This window comes from Scheffersomyces stipitis, chromosome 1 (genome assembly GCF_000209165.1).
Source record: "Scheffersomyces stipitis CBS 6054 chromosome 1, whole genome shotgun sequence".
NCBI lineage: Eukaryota > Fungi > Ascomycota > Pichiomycetes > Serinales > Debaryomycetaceae > Scheffersomyces > Scheffersomyces stipitis.
In genome coordinates, this window is record NC_009068.1 from 993,217 (window position 1) to 1,017,550 (window position 24,334).

The window sequence follows — 24,334 nt, forward strand, 5'->3', positions numbered from 1 at the left end:
ATTGGTGATTGGTATTTCCGAATACTTAAGAAATATGGAATTGTCCACCTTATAAATTAATGATCTAGTCAGGGTTCCTGTATCCGATGGCAGATAAGTGAAGCAAATACTGGAGCAAAACCGGAAGACAAGGAAAGATCGAACACTTGACAAAAAAGGTACAATTTGCAAAATATAGAAGAGCCTTCAACGTGTATAGCTATCAAGAGTTCATTAGCTAGACATACATAGCTGTCCAAAAATTTAGACGTAGGTGATTATGTATAAAGATTGATGTATTCTACATTTTTACAAGTCTTAAATAGTATGAATTAAAATATCAATGTACGAAGGTATCGATCTAGTACGAGAAAGCAAAAGCAAACGAGAAGAATGTGAAGTATAATTTGAGTTTTGATTTTGCCGCAAATGTGCACCTCATGTATGGACTCGGAACCATATCTGGGAGTGGGTATCAGTACTTTTTATGAGAGTGTTGCTTAGAGAATCAACAAGACTCCACCGAAAGCAAGTGATTGCAAAAAGAAAATCATTTTGATCATGGGATTGCTCAAGCGGCTTCCTGCCACGGATGGAGCTCCATTCGTTGCCGTAGAACTGGACTTAGATTGAGTAGTAGTTGCAGAAGTGCTTCCAGTAACAACTTGATCTTTGTTTTTCTCCGAAGTTGTAGCAGTAGCAGATTTACTCGTAGAAGGGAAGATGAAGTCGTTCAATTCCTGGAAGAGACCCTTATCCTCTAAGCCAGTAATGATCTTACTCACAGCCGAGGCATACTTTCCTAAGAAGCTGAGATCCAAATTTCCTGACAAGAGCAGACCAACAGCATTGCTAATTAACTTAGGGTTAGCCAAGGCAGAACCTACAATTGCACTGATGTTAATGGAGCTAAGATCAATATTGATGTGTGCAGTGTTGTAAATGTCAGATATCAAATCAGTTGTCATGTTGATATAGGCTGGGGTGGCAAGGAATCTCTTAACGGTGTAAGTCAAGAAGCTTGTTTCATTCAAGGCAGCAAGCAAGTCCAACGAGATGTTTTTAACCAATTGTGATTCAAGAATAGTGCCCACAACGTTGCTAGCAAAGGTTTCAAGAGATCCCTCGTTGGAAGCTCTTCTGAACACTTCGATGATTTCTTCTTGAGACATTGGTTCCAAGTACTCTCTCTTGGCAAATACACCCTTGAGAAGGAACCAAATCTCAGTCTTAAACGATAGAACAACGTCGTTAATCAAGTTCACCAAAACGGGTCTGAAACTGTCATCTAAGAGAATTCCGTCCAACAAGTTGGTGACGACTCCAGAATCAAGAACAGCACCGACAATGGCGGTAACATTAACAGAACCGCTGAGCGACGAAGCAGCACTCGTTAAATCAGCAAGACTGATGTTGGAAGCACCAATGAAATCGATCAAACCACTGGTGAGATTGGCAAGGGTCTGAATTCTGTCAGGATGGCCAGCTACTTGGTCCAAAACGTCCCAGATGATCTCTGATCTGTTGAGCAATTCCAAGAGTCCAGCAATAGTCTGAACGTCTCTCTTGGAGAGCTCGTTGGAGGAGTCGAGAAGTTCGTAATATGTGTCTATTTGGTCGTAGCTGAGACTGTTGTCCATGAACTCTTCCCAATATTCGGATATGTCGAAAATAGCATCTTCTACAGGTATAGCCATGGGCACGGCTACAGCCATGGGTATAAGCATGCAACAAAAGGATACTATGGATGCGAATCTCATGTCGTTAACGGAAGATGAAAGTGATGGGAGGTCTTTGTTGCTGATGTTAATGTAGTTGATTAGTAGTAGCTGGAATAGGTTTTCGTGGCTAGTAGGTTCGATAAATAAATAGCTGCAATAGGAGAGAAGGCACTACGTCGATAGATGATATTGGTAAAAGTTGAAGTAAAAGAAGAGGTCCGAAAGAGATCCGAAAGGGACGGATACTAAAAATTATATAAACGAATTGCAAATTCTATAATTGGAGAAATGGACAACAGTAAGTTGTCAGGATGAGATGCAAAATGTATGAATTGGGTAACTTTGAAGGCACAAGAGCAATTGCGACTCCCTCGGCAGGTCCAACTGTGTGTAAAAAAAGCCTAGAGGCAGCAAAGCCTACTACACGAACTGGAAGTTTCCTTTTTAGTGGTTTTCAGTGGGTGAAAAATCTGTGTGGGCCCTGAATTCACCGCTTATAGTCTTCAAATATTGCCTATTCTGTTCAAATGTGCTTCCTTTCCCGTATCAGGGAAAGTAATTAGAGCTGCTGCACTATTTGTGATTCATTTCCTAATCCGGCTAAGAGTCTGCAGCACTAAGAGAGATTATGTTATATGCAGGTATTTATTCCCCGAACAATAGATTCTCTCTTTAACTAGTACCACTCAGAAAATGCTAGTTTACAAGGTTGTTTAGCAAGTTCTGCTGAGGTGATGAGCAGGAGGTCATTTACCTAGAATGGCCTGATATCTTTGGAGAAGCAGCCTTATTCCACTTACTGAACCGTGAGGTAAACTGCTGTGAGTTGCTGCGACGCGATTGCAAAAAAGCATGAGCTACGAGCGGGCAGAAAATATTTGGCATACAAAATAGTGTTTGTGTGCAGGTAACAGATTCATGTCACATGATTGCAAATTTCCGTTTCAGGAAAACTTCTGAAGACCATTTTCTTTTCTTCATTCTTGCCTCGAGCTACCAAAAGTCTGAAAGTAGTTATTAAGTTTGTACTCCTCTCTTCATTTAATAAAACCTTCGACTCTTCCTGAAATTTTTCGGAAGAGTTTTCAAACTGGACTTTTCCACCGCAAGCTTTCTTACTTCTATTCTCATAGCACTTGTTGAAATACCCTACGATATTGGAAAGATAGCGTGAAGCATGAAGTTCTCCACAGTTCTTTCCGTGGCACTTCCAGTGCTTGGTGTTGCAGCTGGGTCTGTAGAACAAGCAACCAGCGACTTATTTGAGCTTCCCAACATAGAAGACACTTTACAAAGCTACATAGATGGATTCCTTGAGGGAACGCAGGATATGCTCAGCAAGAGAGCAGACGAGAATGCAACTGTAGACACAATTGCAAATATCTTGGTTGAAGTCAACAAGTCCGGAGTCATTTTTCAAGTTCTTGACGAGATCGCCAACTCTCCTCAGCAGATTGATAATCTAGCTAATATCATTCTCAACTTGACTTCTTCGGTCTCGAATTTGGACTCATTGGGGCTTCTGTTTACAGGTATTGATCTCTCTGGTTTGAACATCACCGAAATCATTGATCAGTTGTTGGATTCTGGTCTCGTGTGGCAGACCTTAGACGAAATCTTCAAACAAGAATTCTGGAGAAATAGAATCGCGGCCAGTGTAGGAAACCTTCTTGGATCTCCTGATAACGTTTACATCCCCAAAATCTTGGTTGACTTGGGTGCGGGTCAGAAGTTGACAGTCGAATACTTGGCGAAAGTTGTAAACACCAAAAGCAAGGCTTCCAATGCCAACTCCAACAGCAAATATGTTGTGTTTGGAGAGAGAGACGAAGGTGGTCAGTACGCTGGCTCTCTCAACACCTTCGTAAGTAATGTAGTAAACCAAATTATTGGTTCACTGGCTCTCGGACTGGGTTTGGACGTGATTTTTGCTGCATTGAAGAAAGCAGATATTGTCACTCCAATCGTTGTGAACTTCTTGGAAGACAAGGCTGTGGGCCAAATGGTATACACTCTTGTCGGAGACTTGTACCGTGGAGGACTCTTCGACAACCTTGACTTAGACTACTATTACTCTAAATTGAAAAAAGATGGAACCTTATCTATGCTCATTCAGGTTGCCCTAACAGACGAGACTTACTCTCCTGGTCTCGCTTTGATTCTTAAGCAGATGGAAGACCTGGGAGTTTTCGCGCAGATTAGAGCGAACCTCTACGGAGGAAAGTAGTAGAATCTCGTCAGATACAGAAAGATATTACTTCCAGTAACGAACTCCCAGATGATGAACCACATTTTATTTCTGAAAGCCACCTCGATTGAAGTATAATACGCTTCCTTTTGCCCCCTTTACCACCATATTATCTATATTTCTAATCTCAAAAATGGCGATAACGATACATTGGCTGGTTTTATACTTATACCTTCGCATAATATTATAGTAATTAAACATTTATTTTAGTACAAACTTCGTAGAATAAAACAAGAAATGGGAAACTTTTGGAGGTTGAAACCAAAATTCTATAGTGTGATGAACATTTAACAAAAACCAACCTAATGCAATGAATGAAAAAAACAAAAAAACAACAAAATAAAACGTCCTTTTAGAATTTAATGGCAGACATGATACCGTAACCAACGGTAATAACGATAATGTATGCAATTATAGATGCTGGAACACCTCTGGTGATAAATGTGTTGACGGTTAAGTAGTTCTTTCCTACTTCGTCTCGCATACTGATCGCTGTGACATTAGGGAAACCTGATGTTGGCAATCCCATTGCCGAGGAAGCAATCATAGCAGTACCCATGACCAAGATCAAAGGATGAGGATGAGGCAAGGCATCGCCGACTTCCTTGACCAATGGCAAAATGATCAAAGCAGCAACAGTGTGAGAGACAAAAGTAGCAATGACCAACATCAAGATACCGAAGATGATAAGAATGACAAAGACATCAAAGTGCATGATTTTCTTCTGTAAGGCCATAGCGATGGTACCTAATAATCCAGAAGAGCTGACAGCTTTACCTAAGGCAATACCACCCATAGCCAAAAGAACAATGGACCATGGGTAGTTGTTGATATCATCAGTCTTCAACAAACCAGTACCAAAGAATAAGACGATTGGAATGAATGAGATTTGACCAGCTTCACCGAAAGTGCCCGAAATCTTAGTCATGACACACCATAATAAGATGGTGAGAATGGTGACAATACTAACAAAGTATTGCTTGGTGGTGAACTTTTCTCTGATTGGCTTGTAGGCCTTTAATTTAATATTGTTGATCTTGAAAGTGAAGATCAACATCAACCAGATACCTATCAAGGAAAGTATGGATACTGGAATAGAAACTGCAAACCACTTTCCCCAACCTGGATTTGGGTCCATATACTGAAGAGCAACAACGTTTTGAGGAGATGAAATTGGAGAAGACATACCAGCAACATTAGCAGCCAAAGCAATACCCAAAACCATAACCTGAGCCACTGGAGAGTCTGTAGGGACACTTCTCAAGACCGGTTGAATTAACGAGAAACACAAGACTGGGGCAGCGACGTTGGAAATCCACATCGACAAGAACAAGGCTACGGACATGATGGAAATCAAAACGTTACGAGGCTTGGTACCAGCAAAAGCTAAGATGTAAGAAGACAAGACCTTGGCTATGTTGTACTTAGATAATGCAGCAGCCAAAGTAAAACCACCGATTAAGATCATGATAGTAGAGTTCCACATGGTTGACAAGATGTACTGCGAAGCAGTTACACCATCCATAGGTTCGTCAGAGCCATCAACTTTACAAACCTTCATGGTGACAACTAACAATGGAATGAGAAGAGCAGTGGTGAACAATGGTAAAGCTTCAGAAGCCCAGAGCATAGCAGCAGCGACCAAAAGAGCCAAACAACGAGCTTGAACAGGATCGTTGAAGGTTTTAACTGTCAATAAGACAATAAAAACTATGATTATGATCAGCAACTTGATCATTTGGGTGGTGAAGAAGAATGAAGGGACTTTGACATGGCTATAGCCGAACAACGAGAAGGGCAAGTTGATCGTGGTAAGTTTCATGTTCAAGAGTGAGTTCTGCAAACCTTCATCGCCCATCTTGGCCTGGTTGGAGTCTACATTGAGGTCCAAGTTGTAGGACTTCTTTTCCAACGATAACAAATCCTTCCAGACGGTGTTACGTTCCCAAACGATGTGATCACGCAAATGGGATCTCAAGTCGTTCTTCACACTTTCCAAGTCTTCCTTCGTGGCTCTGGGAGTCAATCTGTTGGAGAGGTAAGCGTAAATCTTGACAATCTGATTCAATTTGTAGTCCAAGTCTTCAATAGTTTCTGGGTAGAAGACACGGGAATTGTTGGGCAAGTAGTTCTGGATGAAGTCGTCTTTGATGGAGTAGTTACAAGTTTTGTCGAACTTCTTACAGATTTTGGTGAAGCCTACTCTATTCAACTCGATGAACGACTTCAATTCCGAGAGGTTGATGAAGAGAGTGATGGACTTCTTCTTCAACGTAATCTTCTTCTGTTGCTTGACATTGAAGTCTGTGTGAGACAACAAGACGGAATCTTCGCTGTGGTTGTCTTCATCGTCATCATCGTCGTCATCATCATCGTCTTCGTCTTCATCAATGTGAATATGAGATTGTTTTTCCAAGTCTCCGTGGTGATCAGCATCGTAATCGTTGCCCAAATGGTTGATGTGGTCAAAAACAGAGGCGTTTGTTGTGACTCTGGTGAGAGTCGACTTGATGTGGTACTGGTGGTGGTCATCAGCATTAACAATTTCAGGGTTTTCGTAGTGATAAGCCTGGGTGAACTTGAAAACCTCGTCAATATTGACGTTGTTTGCTTCCAAGTCTTTGATCAAGTTGTCGTAGCCAGTGAACACTTGCTGTTCCTTTGTCTGGTAGAACTCGTTGATCTTCAGCAACTGGATCAATAACTGCTTGGAAAACACCTTCAAAGGGTCAAAAGCGGTGGTGGCCGGACTAGAGTAGTCGTTTTCCGAGGCTGCAGGCGATTGCGCATGCACTTGCGAAGTGAAGGAAACTATAGTCGAATTGTCGACTTCTACTGTGAAAGCTTCAGTAGAAGATTTCTTGGAGTTGTCCTCTATCATCTCAGTAGCAGAAGACATTGACCCGACGGCCTTCTCCAAGTCAGTAGTAGTGGAGCCAGAAACCGAGGCATTTTCAGGAATAGCAGGCGAACTCTTCTTGAAGCGGTTGATAAATTTTTTCTTGAAGCGAGATGAGCTTGTAGGCTGTTTTTCATCTTCGTAGATGATATCGTCGTCATCGTCGTCCTCTTCAGCCTCAGCAGCGGTTCTAGCACTTTTCTTGAACTTGTAGGTCTCTACCAAGTCGGAAACGGTTGTTCTGTTAACGTTGTCTACTGGAACCGAGCCGTCTTTGGGAGCGTTAGCGACCTGCAACTGGTCTTGCTGCAACTTGTAGATGACTTTTTTGAGCGCCGGATAATTGACATAGTTGTCCTGCCATTCCGGAACTGCGTTGAACTTGAGCGAATGTGAAAACTTCATCTTGCAACAGATATCAGATTTTAGGGTGTTAACCTCGTGTGACTACCTTCCTGATTGAGCGTAACTCTGAGCCAGCTGTCAAACCAACAGTATTATTTAGATAAGTGACAGTAAAAGGATTGGCAAGCAAAAAGGATCTTGGATTAGGCCCACGTTGTCACCACGAAATTTCTTAACTATGAGAAAAGAAAAGAACCATCGAGGAATTTGGCAAACCCTCGTGTGATCCTTAACTACTCTTGGCCAGACAACGTGGGCTGGGCTTTCTGGCATAATAATTTTTCTGTAAAGGATTGCTGCTGGATCTGAGTGAGACTTGAGAACCCACGTGGGCTTTTTGTACTGCGGTATGGATACACTGTTGTTGTGGTAGTGCACGACCTCTCCATTTTGCATTGCTGTGCGGAGGTTTTGTTAAATTGGTTCTGCAGCGTGGTTTCCGCTTCGGGCAGGCAAAAAGCATCTCATGGCTAAAAGTTTCTGTTTTTTTCTTAGCAGACCAAGCTACAAAATTTCACTTTCGCTAATAGACAATTCCGTCTGGTTACTAGATTGAGTAGTCGCTCGTGTGACTGCTTTTCTCCAGCACGAGACCAAGAAGCAGAACCAGCTACCAACTTGGTCCAACAAAGAAAGGCAGGAGAAAGTATCTAAACATGAGAATATGAACTTCTGAATGTCCCCTACGTTTTGGTGCCTTCTTATCGTGTATCCCACGTGCCATGCGCCAGACGCTGCTTGGAAAGCACAGAAGTTGCCCCGTACAAACGCAGACCAGATCCACCGTATCCTGTGCCGTAATTTGCTATCACACATGTGACACTACTGCAAGAAAGTGGAGCCGTCTGGGCCTGGGGCCCCCTCTCTCTCTCCTATATAAGTCTGGAGTTGTAGGTGCAACTCCACAAAAGCTATTGTTCGGCCAATCGGTATCTGGAGATGTGGACCAAGTGCAGGAGACAAGATAGAGATGAAAGTGGTTTCTGAACGTCATTGTACAGAAATACTGGAGAAGCTTACTAGGGTACAAATCATAGAGTTGTGTTTCTGGTCACTTCACATTCCTTTCAGAATGGAATTGCAACTGTAGATAAGTGTATATTCTCTCTGAACAGCTCTGTTCCGTATTTCAGAGATGTTCTTTTTTCCTGGTAACCCAAACCCACTCGATACTATTTTATTCATCTCTTCCTGCTGCCCCAGAAACCTCTATACGATTTTAAGGACCTTAAGAAAAAGGAAACTTTCTTATCTATTCTCTATCTTAGTAACTATGATCTAATTTGGTACTTCAGTTCTTATCAGTTCAGATAATATGCACTGAGTTTGTTTGTGTCGATTGCAAAATCATTTTTCGCAGCAATTCTGCAAACTACTTCTGACGTCAAAATCATAGTGAAATATTCTAAATTCATATAGCCTACACAAATATAAGCGAAGCAAGCAATTCCCAGCCAGACAACATTCTTCACGTAACCTGATGTTGCGAACAATCAATCTCGACTGTTTTCGGCGACATCTTCAGATTGTTATCTTCCATTTCTCTCCACATAATTACAATCACTAAAATACCATCTACTCTTTCCACGACTTATGCACCTCCTTCACCATGAAATTACCATCAGTCACGCCCACTTCTAGTCGCCCTCCTTTCCTTACCATCCCATTTTCACATCTCCATCAAGACTCATCTTTACTTGAGGCACACGATACAATTTCACGTGACCACTTATCACCCACAATCTGCAGGCCCCATCGCCCATCGAGTCAGACTATATCTATCGCTGGTGTGGCTCTCTCTCCACACAAGACTAAGTCTTTTTCAGCCAAACCACCTGACTAACCCCAAAACAGTATTATTCACCACTGGAACTCCAGCTCGCTAACACCACCTCATACTGCTTCTTGTACATAGCATTCTTGTTTGTTGGCTTTCTCGGCTGGTTTCAGTTTCATCATTTCTATCGTTGCATCAAGCCCAGTAATCAATATTTATACAAGAGATCCATCACAAAACACAAACAAATAAACTTATATGAATTTCCACGATTCAATCATCTCGAGTCATATCAAAATTATCCCATATCCAACTTCAATTATTGATATTTAACTATCTTCAAGAATTGAGTCATAGCATTAAATACTTCAATATTCATCACGTAAACTATCGCGATTCATTTCTTTGCATACCATGTCACACCCTTATAACCGAGCCATTATCCATGAAGGCGAATACGTTCTGATTCCAGCACGGTTGCCTCTCCCGATAAGTTCTACTGACTCATTTCTTGTGCGGTCACCTAGTTCTAACACTCCTGTAAGACTTAACTCACCCAACTTGACTGTGGCAGATTTATCCATAAATGACTCTGGTATCAGATCGGGAAGAAGTAGCCCCATAGCAAATGGACGGAATTCTCCGTCACAAACAAACCATTCACGAGGTTCCGGCCCTACAGCAGCTGCAAATGCTTCACCAATCGGAAGTCCATTGGCTAATAACATCAACACCGCACATAGCAGTACCAATGGTAGTAACATTGTAGAAAGACATAGTAACGCATACACTTCCAGCAATGACTTGGACGAGATCTCGGATTCCAATTCGCCTCCATTGCGATCGCAAACTCTGGCAGTTTCTGTAACTTCAACATTGCCTGATTCCACCGAATACACCCCAGCACTTTTGCACAAGTGGACTCATACCCATTCCATTCTTTGTGTGGTCCCAGCTCCACAAAAGAAGTTGATTTTCTGCGGAACCCAAGACTCAAAGATATTGGTGTACGACATGATTAACTATTCGTTAAAATACGAAGTCAACTGTGGCCAACAGAATCACGCTTCTTCCGTTCTTACTTTGACGATTTCTGCTGATGAGAACCATCTCTTCAGTGCTGGTTCTGATTCCCTCGTTAAAGTGTATGACTTGTCAGAAATCAAACCAGTTTCTGAAAGAGATTCTGACGATACTGTGGAAGGTGAGCTGCCTATCCGTTGTACGCACATCATCTTCTCTCTGGTGGATATCGGTGATATTTTCTCCATTGCCTGGTGCGATCTGTTGTCCACAATATTCATTGGAGCCCAGAACGCTTCCATATTGTGGTGCCACCTTTCTCTCACTAGTACGGGCCATGGTTCAAATACTTCCAACGTGGAACGCTTACCTCACTTGCGTTACGACAAGTTCTTTGACTCAAAGGGTCCTGGTGGATCCATGAATACGCTTCAATCGAAACATCAACTATTCAGAAAGTATTCCAGTACCTCTCATTCTTCACATAGTTCACCAAAATTAGTAGAAGTGAAAAACGAGGATATCATTCGTTTTGCCCACAATGGTTACGTCTACTGTATGGACGTATTCCGCTGTCGTTTAAGTGACGGGCGAATGCTGGATAAAGACTTTAGCTTCCATTATGCTGACGATTTCGAGAATATCTTAGTTTCTTGTGGTGGGGACGGACTCGTCAAGATATGGGGGATTAACAGCACCGAGTCTGGACTCAAGATTACCAGCGTAGAATCTTTAGAAAATGAAGAATCGGTTCTCTCTATGTCAATTCAGGATTTCTACCTTTATGTTGGGTTGAGTGACTCTACCATCAATGTGTGGGATTTGATGACTTCGCAGTTGATTCGTTCATTCCATTTCACATCGGAAAACGACGGTAACTCCTCGTACGATGAAGTGTTAAGTCTTGGAATATACAACGACTGCATTTTCAAAGCATCTAACTTGGGTGGTCTTGTAAAATTCACTTTGAAGAGCTACCCGACGAAATCGCTAAGCCTAGATGAAGCAGCAAGATACGCAAACGTTAATCAAACTACTTTGGATAAACATTCCACAGTGATAATCTCAGATGGGGCTGTTCCTTACCAGCATGAAAGCAAATTGGGTGCTGTTTTGTCAGTCAAGATCTTCAAGGACATCTCAGGTTGTACATATTTGCTTTCAGGAGGTAACAAAGCTCTTTGTCTCTGGGATATTAACAATGTAGGTTTGAAACACAACGATCCACTGGGGTTGGTAACTGATGATTCCGTACCCGATTCAACTGAACAGTGTAGATTGTCTAATGACGAATTGCTCAAATCGTTAAACAAATTCATTTCGTTCAAAACCATCTCCAAGTTCCCGACGCTCTATCTTGAAGATTCCCGTCATTGTGCCCAATTCTTGTGTAACTTATTGATCGACTTGGGCTCTAAGCAAACCAAGTTGCTACCAGTAGCTGATGGTAACCCTATCGTGTATTCCACTTTTACACGTAACAGTAAGACAGCAACCGGCAAACCCACAAGAGTCCTCTGGTATGCCCATTATGACGTCGTTGATGCCACTAATCATGAAGCTGCTGATTGGGAAACCGATCCGTTTTTGTTAACTGCCCGTGATGGGAACTTGTATGCTCGTGGTGTATCCGATAACAAGGGCCCTATATTGGCTAGTATATATGCCGTAGCGGACTTGTTTCTGAGAGAAGAATTGTCTTGCGATGTTGTATTCATCATTGAAGGTGAAGAGGAGTGCGGATCTATTGGATTCCAGAAAGTCATCAACGAGAGCAAGTCTCTCATTGGGGATATCGACTGGGTAATGTTATCCAATTCATACTGGCTCGACGATGAAACTCCATGTTTGAATTATGGCTTAAGAGGTGTCATCAATGCAGCGGTAACAATCAAGTCCGATAAGCCAGACAGGCACTCGGGTGTAGATGGAGGTGTTCTGAAAGAACCAACTATGGATTTGGTCCAGATTGTGGGTCAATTGGTAGATCCTATTACCAACGAAATCAAGCTCGACGGCTTCTACGACGATGTGTTGCCATTGACAGAAAGAGAAGTTCGTTTGTATCAGGACATCGAGCAAGCAGCAACGATCAAGAACATGAACAATCAAGATTTGAAGACATTGATGGCCAAGTGGCGTAACCCATCGTTGACTATACACAAGATCCAGGTATCTGGTCCAAACAACAACACTGTGATTCCGCAAGTCGCCAAAGCGACAATCTCTATTAGAATCGTACCTAATCAGGATTTGGAAAAAGTCAAACAGTCATTAATAGATCGCTTGACAAAGGCTTTCGGTGCGCTTCAATCAGAAAACCGTATCCTGATCAATGTGTTCCATGAAGCAGAGCCGTGGTTAGGAGACCCATCAAACTTGGTCTACTCCATCTTGTTTAACAAAATCAAATCCAACTGGGGCCACGAGCCACTTTTCATTCGTGAAGGGGGTTCTATTCCATCCATCAGATTTCTTGAAAAGTGCTTCAATGCTCCAGCAGCACAGATTCCATGTGGACAGGCTTCAGACAATGCCCACTTGAAGGACGAAAAGTTGAGAATCCTCAACTTGTACAAGATGAGATCTATTTTGACAGATACCTTCTTGGAATTAGGTCAAGACAGACAATAGACTATAGATACCTAGGTGGAATCTTGTGATAATTTAGATAGACTACGCTTATACCATTCACGCCAAAATAGTTATTTATTTAATAATACCGACATATACGAAGTAAAAATTTGAACCGTTAATAAATTTTAAAAGAAAACGAATGAATTGAGATTGACATACTTGCTGGCTTTGTTGGTGTAGCCAATTCTGGATGGTCTGCCAGATCGGATCAATCTGTTCATTTGTTTGATGCTATGGGAATGGGAACGAGAATAATCGTCTCCGAAATCGTCTGAGTCATCGTCCTCAGAATGGTACAATTCAAAGTCTGTATCATACCATAACCAAGAACGGTGGGATGAGCTGTTGCTTTTCATATGGTGAGAAGCACTTTTAGTGCCTGACGGACTGTAAATCTGAGGCAAAGAAGCAGCAGTAGAATTAGAGATATTGGAACGAAGTGAATCTGCCGAAGAGATTGTCGACAGCTCAGAATCCATGCTTACTATGGATGGTCTGGATAGATCGGCTTCTGGAACCACCATCGAATTTAGTGTGTTCATCGAAGATATGATATTGAGAAGTTCTTCTGCATTTAACTTATCTTTATATGATAATTTGAATCGAACAAAATTTTTATCTTTGATACTGCTTAACCTTCTGTGTTTTGCCGACGATTCAGGATCATTCTGGTCAAAAATCACGATGTTGTAGCGAGACTTGGTCGATTCTAATCCTGGTGAAGACGAGCAGAAGTCTGCGAATCTAATCATATTATCACTACAGTTAAAGAGGAATATCTGGCTGAACATCTGATGGTAGTTGACAAGGTCTGCTTTGGTGAGTTTGGATATCATGTCTTCGTCTACAATGCAGACGTCTGACAGCTTGATTTTGAAATGTTTGAGGACTATGAGGATATCGTTGACCTGTTTTGACATCTCCTTCAAGGCTATCAAGATCTTACCTGGAATGCGAATATTGTTAGAACCGTTTGTCATAAATGTATCTTTGATGAATGAGTAGAATGGAAGAGCCACCTCAAGCATGAAGCAACTATCATGAGTGCTGACATTACGTGGAATCGTCACAAGAGTCTGTTCCGGGTTTAAAATCTTCATATAGTCCTGTAATCCGCCATCGATGGTGGTTCCATACACCCAATTGCCATTGCATTGGTGACGCTTATAGATTTTGTAGTTATCACTACAAAGTTGTTGAGATTGACTACGACTCAAGAGGAGCTGGCATTCGGAACACTTTATATGGCTATTTTGGATGATGCAATTGGAGTAGGGAAAGACAAGATATTTGGATTCAAAATCGAAGTGTGTGCTTTCGTATTCGGGCATCCGGTGGATTCTTCCTATGATTTTGTTTCCTGGTACAGCAGAAGTCCTATGAGTGGTTGGGGCCCTGCTTTTGGAATAGACATTGGTTTTGGGTGAGAGTTGTTTGAACTGGGCAAAGTCTGTGTGGAAGTTAATCCCCACCATCTTGACCCTAAGGACGAGTTCGTTGGCACTGGTTATGTCCATCTCCGAAGGCATTTTCAAGGACTCTCTAAGTCGCTGCAGCTTGAAGTCGAATACTCTCTTCACGGGAATGCAATTGACCGGGTCTGGTGGCTTGAAGGACTCTAGAGTGGTAGGCTCTAGGATTGGATAATCCTCGCTATTCCACACTGACACTGTCATACCTGTGCAGTTACTGTGATGCTGTGAATGATGATGTCAGGCTCTATGAAATTGGACTATGGTGTCAATTAAGATGAACACTGATGGTTTATAGAGAGTCGCCAGTACTGCTCTTCTGCCCTAGGGAGTATTTTCGTTGAAGTATTTAGTTGTTTGTTTTGGCTAGCTGGTAATTGCCTGAACAAGACAATACGATTGTGATATTTCCCTAGCTATTAATGTAGGTACACAATAATATGGTTCTAACAATGGGTGCAATCTACAATAAAAAAAGAGCAATTGTTAACGGTCGCAACTGCAAGTGTCAAGTTTCCACATGTAGATGTAGATGGCGAGTCAGAAGGAAAAGTATATGTATATATATTTCAGGTTGCCTATGTGCTGAGAATGGGAAGCGTATATTAGCATGGGCAGCGACTGGAAATGGGTGAGCTACATAATAAAAGTGTGAAAACAGATAAATGACAAATTAAAATTAATTTTCTGGGGAGGTATTTTTTAAGCGCCCAATATTATTTTACGTAAATGGCGTCTAAGTGCCAATAGGCCGAGAGTAGACAGAACCCAAAAACCTAGTTCAACTTGACATTCCATACGGTATAAGCAAGGATTTTTTGCAGGGATGAACCGAGGAAGATGAAACAGGTCCCTGTTGCTGCCTTCAGAAGGGGTCTCTTGTCCTGCGAGATGCCGGCGGCTGTCTAGCTGCGATATTTTCTGACGCTCGCGCATGAATTTCACACCAAACTTTGGCGGCAGTAGTGCTAATTATTAGTCGAGATTAGAACAATGGGACCTGAGTTCAATTTTTCCTAATGAGGAATACCAGCAAATAGACGAGAGCTGTGCGGGTTCGATAATGGTATGTAATGTAGCAACGAATAGCCTAACCAACGATTAGAACCAGAATGTGATACAAATGGGAAGACGCCTACTTGCCCTGTTTGACTCGAGGTGCTGTGGCCAACCGTGGTTCCAATTCCATTGCAAGAGGTCTTCCAGCACCGAAGTCTGATGAACATCTGTCAATTGCAAATGTCTGTAAAGCGCGGCCAATTATTATTCGCAGCTTGAAGAGAAGGATGCTGAAGTGACAGCAGCTAAGATTTCCTTGATGTCCACAGAAGGAGCCTTACGGAGTTGAATACCGCAGCTCCCAAGCTCAACCAGACCCATCGAAGGTTCGCAAGTGTTCTGCTCTCTCTCCTTGCGTGTGGGGCGGTATGTCACGCTAAGTCAAAAACTGTCAGGCACCTCGTTAGTCGCCTAGGGCTAGGCACTCGTCTAACCAAAGCATTCCACGCGCTTTTCTCGTCGGTTACCATTAGCATTGGAAGCTGAGAAGACGTTTACTGTGCATACGAAGTGGAAAGTGCAAACGATTTTTTGACTTTTGCTCTATTTGCATTTTTGACCGAACGAGAGATTTAGCTCATTGTGTTTCTAACCCGTTTCTACAGTTGCATTGATAACTTCCTCGTTAATCGTAGCTATTTGCAGAAAGACCTGCACCACCCACTCGACTATGCCATACACAATGCCCCGTTTCCCAGTCGAAGTCTATAGAACCGTTTAAACACAAATCGCCGGTAGTCGCGCAACGATATGCACCAATTTATCCACATGGGGAAAAAGGAGGTTGGGTTTATTTTGGCGGTTGCTTTGGTTGCGTTGGGGAGAGCCATTCCAGAGAGTCGGTGGTGGCTAGACATTGACATCAAGTGCCGATATTCAATAAGTCGCTGGCGAACTTGGGCATGATTCACCAAAGAAGTCAATACTCTGCCATTGATATGAAGCCTGAAGGATTTTTCCACATGTGCCAAATGTGAAAATCGAATAAGTTCTCAATAGTTGGAACTTCTCCTATCTTTGCAGGTTGCTAGTGGTTGACCCACTCAAAAATAGCATAAAATTAGAGATTTCGCTTGACAACTAAAACCTCGTAAATTCTTAATCTCGTTCAGTTCCTATAAGGGGTAATTTTTCTGTTCGGATTTCGTATACATGTAGTTTTGGATTGCAATTCTATGAAATCACGTTATCTCCTTTACTTCTGGAGTCTAACCCAATATACAACAACGAATCGTTCTATTATTCACAATTGTTTCGTCGTCAGTGTTCTTCCACTTTCCAGTCGCTGCGCAATTTTGTTTCGGGAATGATAATATCTGTGCGGAATGTTTAAGCTTAGTCTAATTCTTTCTCATGGAGGCTCAATATTTCTGTTTGGTGGTGGCATCTATACACAATTTTTAGGCCAATTTCTACGATGGTTTGGTGATTCACGATCTATTTAATTTCTACATTTTGCCCTGACAACCTTCTCTTTATGCTTGTTTGGGTATTTACGCGTTCTCCCACATTGTTTTGGATATGACTATGGCTCTTATTATTGGCTCGCCCCTTCTGAACTATACACTGATCTATTAAAATACACGCTCAGCCGATAGGAACTTCCCCATATTTGCCATGGCATAACTCGTCAAACATTGGTCGCAAAACTAAAAATCAATTATCGAAAAAGATTTCGCAGCCAGAACTATGAAATCAATTTCGCAACCTTAGATTGCGACCTACTATGAATTGCAACAATTTACCAAATTTCTAGTCAAGTCAAGCTACAGCCCTTTGCACTGCTCATTTCCGGTTCTTCTTTATCTGCTCGACTTCCACCTTCTTTTTTCTTTCTTCTTCATCAATAATCGACAAACGCAACGCCTCTTCAATCATTCTTTCCTCTACTGTACGCAAGTGATTACTAGTACCATTAGCGCTTGGTCTTCTTCTGCTGTTGGGATCGTTGGTTGGAGCCGAGAACCGTCTCCTTCCACCTGAGCTGGATGTCGGCACATCGTCTTCATCATCATTTAGAATGAGATTCGATGCATGGATTGCACTAGCTGTAGCAGCCTTTCTAGCCAATTTGTTCCTGGCAGAAGTCAATTTGTGTTCCCAGTCAGGTCTGATAGCATCTACATGGATCACACCTGGAGCATTAGCTGCTAGAGATGCTCTCCTTCTGCCATTCGCGTTCGCACCTTTTTGCATCACCCTCATTTCATCAATGGGTATTCTTGGGGTCTCATCTGGCGAAGATGTCACTTCGATATCTTCCGGAATAGCCCGGTACGGATCCGTATACTGACCTGCCTTAATTGCACCATTGATGCCTGTGCTGATCAAACGAGGAGGATCGTAGGTGACTCCAAAGTCCGGCAGAGCACAGTAAGGGCAACTAGCAGCCTCGGAGATTAAAGTATGCGGTAACTCTTCTGAACCAGGCTGGTTCGAGCTGTCGTCGTGAGGAGGATGTGGATCCAACCGTTTGATCTGGACAAAACACTCAGTACAGATCGGCTGAAGGCAGCACCGTGACACGTTGAGGTATTTAGGGTAATAGAGGAAACATATTGGACACTCGGTTGCCTTCCTGTAGAGCTTCAAGAGTAAGTCACGGGATGGAATCTCAAGTGAAATCGAATCGTTTGCAATTTTCGAAGGTTTCAGCGGAGATCCAGGAGGTGTAATGGTGTTAGTTCCAGTTGCGATATTCGCGTATACGGCTATAGGATTGATGGTAGCAGAGGTACTGGTGAGATTATCAATATTAGATGTGGTAGAAATACCAGCAGTAGAATTGGCGATACTGGAACTGAAGTTACTACTGGTTGCGCCAGTATTAGTAGTGCTGACAGAGTTAGCATTAGTAGCATCGAAAGAAGCATTGGGAGTGTTACCAGCACTAGTCTTAGATTTACCAGTATTCTTAGTATTAGTAGTATTAATAGAATTATTAATACCAAAGTAAGAAGTATTAGCAGTTCCAGAATTACCAGTACTCATGGCATGAGCTGTGAGTTTCTTAAGCTTTGCCTTCTCCTCTACAAATCTGTTTTCTTCATCTTTTTGGAGCTCTTTAACCCGTTCAATAAGCGACTTTAACTTGGCCTTCTGTTCCTGACGTTTGTAGTAGTTGGATGATTTGTGGATCTTGTGATTGTCGACGTCGTCTTCTTCTTCGTCCTCGGAATACGCGGTTTCTATAGAATGAAGTGGCAACTGCGACAAGATGATAAGCAACTCTTCTTCAGTCCACGATTCGTCAAAGTCCTGAAGGGGAGTATAGAAGGGAGATAATCTGCGATCGATGATTAGTCCACGTACAACCTCGGTATTATAGTCAAGATTCGACTTATACGTTCCAAAAGGAGCCAAGTAGCCTCCGTCGACATTTTCGGCGTAGCGGACGATAAGGTTCATGTAGTGGAGCTCACGTTGACGATCTTTTTCCTCTTGTCTTTTTGCACGTTTGAGATCTGCAAGAGGCGTATGGGAGAAAACAGAAGAAGGAGTGTTGATGGTGTTTCTTCTCACAGCAGCTCTGTTGAGATAGCCAGCGACTTCAGACGATGACAACTGTGACGAGCCAGACAGGTAGGTGTTGGCCCTACTCCGGCCCTCTTTGGCAGGAACGTTACCCATGGTGAATAGAACTGTGATAGAATGAGTAGACGCAAAGATTATGAAGAAATCAAGAGATGAACAAGATACGACAAGGATGTATGTATAAGTAAGATGTAGGTGTGGATGCAGATGATATAGATATGAATACGGATGTAGCTCCGTATGTTAATATGGATAAGATGATATTTGTGGAATTTGTGGAGATGGCACACAGAATGAGATTCGAGATGATTTTGGTACTGATTCTGTATGGTCAGATCTGTTCGAGACTGGAATGAGACTTCACGCTGAGCGATCGAAAGTTATAGAAAGACTACGATAGTGGTTCTATAAACAGATAGTAGGATTTGAAGAGATTATGAAGGACTCTGACAATGTAATTATGGTAGTATTGTCGGTGTATTCTATGACTGTGCTCTGTCTTCTGAACCCCTATAGACCGGGCTGTGGGAAAAATGATTTGTGAAGTGATACCGAGGGGAACTGACGGGCCGCGACAAAGAGTAGTGGTGACGAATATTCCTGGACCAGAGCAAAATCTATTCTACAGAAGAATACAGGGTTATTCTGAACAGAAGAGCCACTACGATGTCTTGATCATCTACTAGAGGCTGAGAATATAAGGCTGGAGGTGTCAAGAATCGCCAGCTTGTCCAAGTCTGGGGAGCAAGTGTGGAGTCCAATAGATGTTACCGGAGCGACAGAACCACACAGGCTCAGTATTGTCACTAGGTTGGAATGACATCTTTGCGGCACACTACGGTACAATCTACTTGGTATTCTATCTAATCCAACTGTATACTAGGCTTCGTCTTCACAACCTACAATGCATTCAGCTCGGCGTAATTGTATTATTGTATTGTTCTGTCTGCTCTTCTCTCACGACAATGGTAGATTCACTGAAACAGACGGGGCTGAACTCTCACAGTGACACACTGCTGAGCCGTGGACTCAGCAAAACCACCACATTGAGAAATACCTGTGAAACTGTCAAGCTTAAGGCTTATCGCTACGTTAATATGCCAATAATTAGTCCATCTGGTTGCGACCATATCTAGCAGAAAGCACCGTTTCCCCATGAATCTTTGGTGCTGTTTATCAGTATTTATTTCTCCTTATTTTTCGCTGTATCTCATTATTTCTCGATATTTCTCGCTATTTCTCTTTACTTCTCGCTATTTCTCTAGATCTCTCACTAATCTACCGAACTTTCCCCCTACATCAGCACTTGGTTTTAATATCACGCCACCCTAGCACTATTTTATGGATTTCCAGCATGAGGACCATAACTCTGTCTTTCAATGCTCCTCCTTTCTGCCTGTCCAGGACATCCGTTCTCTCCGACCATCACATGATCTCTCATAACCGCTGCCTAACTGGCTGAAACCTCTGCCGCATTCAGAACTGACCGGGACCAGGGCATCTAGAATTTTTGTAGTGGTTCCGAAAGTTTCGCTGTTGTTCCGAAAGTTTTCGCAGCTACTTCTTAAAAAGCTATATTTGAAAAGGTATCTGAAGCACAGAATGTAAAGGTTTTGAATAGATAATCTTTCTTGCAAGACTTGCAAAACCAGCAATGCTTACAATTTGTAAACTGTTAATCTCTCCTGTATTTTTGTTTCTACTTCTGCTTCTCTCACTTTAAAGGGTATCAATTAGTGTCTTATTAGATTATTAAGAATTAGGGTATTATATAAATATATGTCGAAACATCTCTAACCACGAAGCCCGAATGCCAAACCAATCATGGCAAGAACAATAGCAAACCATGCCAATCCTACCAAGCAACTGATGATCTTCTGTGCACGGGAAAACTTCTTGACCAGACCATATCTCTTGCTGCTCTCTTTCTTCTCGTTGTAGTATGAGATACCTGAGTAGTATTGGCTTGAGGAACGACGATTGTTGTCAAAGAGCCCACATGTGATTAACAAGTAGATTGGTGGAACAACCAATCCCAAGATCATGAGACTTCCAAATTTGGCCCATGAGTGGTTTTCTACTTGAGGTGACTGAGTCACAGTACGCTTACGTCCAAGATATTCGATCTCTTTCTCGATCTGTGCAAAGTCATACCTTTCGTTCTCAGGCTGAGGTGCTGGACGACGAACGCTGTCTTCTGGAATGGGAATCGTGATCTTGGTAACCGGGATAAGGGGCTGGGTAGCCACGGAGGCAGTTGAGCCATAACGTTGCTCAATTCCACGAGGCTTGTCAAAGTCACCAATGTGCTCATCAAAGATCTTCTCGATGTACTCCTTGTTGCTATTGGAACGCAGAACCATAGAGATTCCCGAATGTGACGTCCTTCCAGTATGATACAGTGTTACCGAGTTGACATCAGAATGTGATCCTGGATGTATCACAGCTTGCTGAGGAATAGGAACAATGACAGGTGGACTGCTGGGAGGAACAGCATGCTGTGCAGCTGCAAAAGGATTGTTGCTGCCGGCCGGTTGGAAATGCTTGTAATCAGAACCACTGGATGTGCTACTGATAGTGGGCACATGCTTTCCTTTAGGCTGCTGGCTAGGCTGCTGTCCCGTATGGTTGTGTTCGTAGTATGACCATCTGTTTTCGCCCTCATCATAGTCCTTATCCTGGACTTTATACAACATCACAGGCAAATCATTTGTAGAGTCAACGCCTGCCGTGAGGTTAGCATAAGTGTTTTTGGTTTCGTCCTCGTCTCCAAAAGGATTGGAACCTTTGCTCTTCTGACTAGGATTACTACCATCGCTCATACCAGAGTTTTCCAACTTGTTTAACAATTCACCAGACGACATCGACGACCGCACAGTGCTATTCCTGCTAGCATTCTCCATCGTAGCATCGTCCTGGATGATTTGCATTTGGCTTCCTCCACCAGTACGAATATAGTTACCAGCAGCAACAGCAGTACCAGCAACAGCGGCACCAGCTCCTATAGCAGCAACAGTAGTTGCAGCCGCTCCACTAGTTGCACCAGCTCCTACAGATTTGGATCCACTTTCCACACCTGCAAGGCGTGGTACCAGAGGACCTGCTGCTGGGTTGTATTCATTAGGATCATCAGTGGGAGATCTGGCAAATCGGTAAGCTTGGCGGTCGTGTTCACTTGGTAGTATGCTTGCGTCTATCGACCGAGTGGTAATATTTTCTACATTGCTATCAAGTCCAGGGGACATGGAGTTTGTGTGGAATCTATGTGGAGTTCCCGTGTTCGAGAGATCAGGAGCAGGATATGGCTCGGTATCTGACTCAGAGAGATGGGTAGAAAGGTTGTACAAAGAGCTGCGGTTAGGGTCGATGTTGGAAGAAGTACTGACGACCTTCTTTCTTTCTGCTACATTAGCCGTGGCAAGTCTGGGCTCATTCTTCTTCAACGAAACCACACTGCTATTGCCACTGACACTTGGGTTGCTATCGTTGGATGATATTAAAGAAGCTCTTTTGGACCCCGGTGGGGAACTGAGTGTGTTCGTCACAGTCTCACCAGCACGTACTCGTTTGTTGACCGCTACAGTTTTTACACGAGGCAAGATATTAGCCGATTGAACACTCTGCGGAGAATCTGTCTTGACAGATATGTCGTGGGAGGAGATATCGCCAGAGTGCAGTGGAGGCACCTGTCTTAATTGAGGCTGGTGAGATGACTGTTGGTATATCTGAAGTATGGGAAGCGCTTTATTCTGTCTCTGGGAATGTTGTTCGCGTTGTTGTAAGAGCATATTGGAAGCTAGAGAATCGTCTGATTCATCAAAGGTTTCCTTGAATACGAAACGAGCCGAGGTAGCAGTTTTGGGTTTAGCTTCACGATTTTCAAGCAATAACGAAGAGCTGAAGGAGGCCGAATCGTACGTTCTATCGCCATCTTCAAGACCTTCTTCACTGGAAGAAGTATCCGCAAAGTCATCTATTGTCGTTGCTCTGCTATCTCTAGCAGCAAAGTTCTTCTGAGTAGGGATAGAATTGGAAGATGACTGCAACGACGATTTAGATCTGACGAATTTGGGTCTGAGCAATTGGTTCAAACCTCCCAACGAAGTTCTATTGGGCGACGTTTCACCACTGAGTATGGGTCCGACAGTCTTTTTTGTCAGTCTTCCTTCTCTGGGATTAGGAGGTGTAGAAAGCTCGGGTTTCTCACTTATACTGTCTATAGAGTAAGTAGATAATCTGTTCTTGAAGAAGTTCTTAATGGACCTCGTAGGCGATGTAACGTCAGTTGCTGGCGAGTCGGTGATCTTATTTGTAGACGAGCTGTCCAGCAGAGGCATGGATAGACCCAGATGTTGCGAAGCATAGGGCCCTGCGCTTCCAGTCTGAGCAGCCTGCTGTCTCATCTGCTGGAAAGCCTCGAATCGAGACTGTTCCTTCCGCCGTTCGGCGGTGTTGGTATCGTCAGAGGGGGGGTTCATTGCTCAGGCTATGCGAGTGATTGCAATCTGGAAATGGTCGGACTAGGACGTAGTTCAATGTAAAAGAAGGTATTGAACGGGTAAATGAATGGACGATATCGGTGATATCACGGCCAGGAGCACTACACAATGGTAAGTATCTGGAGGTTAGAACAAGAGTGGTAAGGATAGTGAAGAGTAAAAGAATCACACAATAGACACAACAATTGTAAGAATACGAATTCCACTACTTTATCTATGCGGAACAATGAAAATATTTAACAGCTTAACCTCAAGAGCATAGGCGAATTAGGCGGTAAGCCCACAACCATACTAGACGTCAAAAAGACGATGCCATGTAAACAATAAGAAGCTAGGGGCCACATACGACATGTAAGCCTGCAATGCATACACCTAGCAGCCTCAATACGGACAAAATAGCATGGCAATTTCACCTTGGTGTGGAGTCTGTTGCTGGAGATAGCTGCAGAGGATGTTTGCAATGCACCCCAATCGGGAAATAGTGTTCCAAAAGGGCCATGAGGCGTGTATATTAACAGCGAGACAAAGACGCTAATAGAGTATGAGGTTAGAACTTACATAAAGAGAACCAGTAGAGACGCAACATATAGGCAGCTCATAGCTCTAATTTGGCTGAGGAGTAAGAAGGTTGAAGATTTTCGAAGCCTCTGAACTATCGTTTGAGTCCAGTATGTGTACATATTGTGTAGATAAGAGAAATAATTAGTCTGATTACTGGAAGTGCGAAAAATATCACATTTTCTCGATAATATTTGGCAGGTGTAGGTTCTATTTTCTACCGAATTTATTCCAATTTCAACTCATCCCTTATTCCACCTGGCAAGAGCTGGCAGAATTACCTGTTGGTTTATAGTTATTATATACATATCTTCATGTATCAATACCACTGTTTCAAGTCTCATTTCATTGGTGGCCGATCACCGTTAATCCACATGCAACTAATAGTACTTAATGAAATAACTGCAGGCAATTCTGTTGCCATCTCGCCTCGCTTGGTCCTGGTCGTATGGTGATGCTTGTGCAGGCCAAGGCCACGAAACTAGTTCGGTTTGGCGAGCCATTGGCCCATTGGATCTCTAAT

The 24,334-nt window shown here is 42.8% G+C and overlaps 7 protein-coding genes across 7 annotated transcripts; 2 read left to right on the forward strand and 5 right to left on the reverse strand. All coding sequences in view use genetic code 12, as the record gives it.

Annotated features, from left to right (window-relative positions):
• Window positions 1-479: 479 nt before the first annotated feature.
• On the reverse strand, window positions 480-1,694 carry PICST_28349 (hypothetical protein; the record flags this gene model as incomplete). The annotated part of the gene is made up of 1 exon (XM_001387794.1): window positions 480-1,694. The coding sequence occupies one exon, from the start codon at window positions 1,692-1,694 to the stop codon at window positions 480-482; it is 1,215 nt and encodes a 404-aa protein (XP_001387831.2).
• A 1,183-nt stretch (window positions 1,695-2,877) lies between these two features.
• On the forward strand, window positions 2,878-3,927 carry PICST_37565 (hypothetical protein; the record flags this gene model as incomplete). Its single annotated transcript, XM_001387386.1, has 1 exon — window positions 2,878-3,927. The coding sequence occupies one exon, from the start codon at window positions 2,878-2,880 to the stop codon at window positions 3,925-3,927; it is 1,050 nt and encodes a 349-aa protein (XP_001387423.2).
• Window positions 3,928-4,134: 207 nt separating this feature from the next.
• PHO87 (phosphate permease) lies at window positions 4,135-7,252 on the reverse strand (the record flags this gene model as incomplete). The annotated part of the gene is made up of 2 exons (XM_001387795.1): window positions 4,135-6,984; window positions 7,045-7,252. The coding sequence occupies 2 exons, from the start codon at window positions 7,250-7,252 to the stop codon at window positions 4,301-4,303; spliced, it is 2,892 nt and encodes a 963-aa protein (XP_001387832.2).
• Window positions 7,253-9,091: 1,839 nt separating this feature from the next.
• Window positions 9,092-12,786, forward strand: MXP1 (Metalloexopeptidase). The gene is made up of 2 exons (XM_001387387.1): window positions 9,092-9,624; window positions 9,934-12,786. The coding sequence occupies exons 1-2, from the start codon at window positions 9,444-9,446 to the stop codon at window positions 12,684-12,686; spliced, it is 2,934 nt and encodes a 977-aa protein (XP_001387424.2). The 5' UTR covers window positions 9,092-9,443; the 3' UTR covers window positions 12,687-12,786.
• Window positions 12,787-12,814: 28 nt separating this feature from the next.
• On the reverse strand, window positions 12,815-14,365 carry PICST_28353 (hypothetical protein; the record flags this gene model as incomplete). Its single annotated transcript, XM_001387796.1, has 1 exon — window positions 12,815-14,365. The coding sequence occupies one exon, from the start codon at window positions 14,363-14,365 to the stop codon at window positions 12,815-12,817; it is 1,551 nt and encodes a 516-aa protein (XP_001387833.2).
• A 2,640-nt stretch (window positions 14,366-17,005) lies between these two features.
• Window positions 17,006-18,427, reverse strand: SIP5 (protein involved in nutrient responses; the record flags this gene model as incomplete). The annotated part of the gene is made up of 3 exons (XM_001387797.1): window positions 17,006-17,833; window positions 17,930-17,931; window positions 18,202-18,427. Coding segments are annotated over 3 exons (1,056 nt in total), but the record flags the coding sequence as incomplete, so codon positions are not given.
• A 2,048-nt stretch (window positions 18,428-20,475) lies between these two features.
• PICST_66367 (hypothetical protein) lies at window positions 20,476-23,391 on the reverse strand. Its single transcript, XM_001387798.1, has one exon. The coding sequence runs from the start codon at window positions 23,230-23,232 to the stop codon at window positions 20,548-20,550; it is 2,685 nt and encodes an 894-aa protein (XP_001387835.2). The 5' UTR covers window positions 23,233-23,391; the 3' UTR covers window positions 20,476-20,547.
• Between the last annotated feature and the right edge of the window lie 943 nt (window positions 23,392-24,334).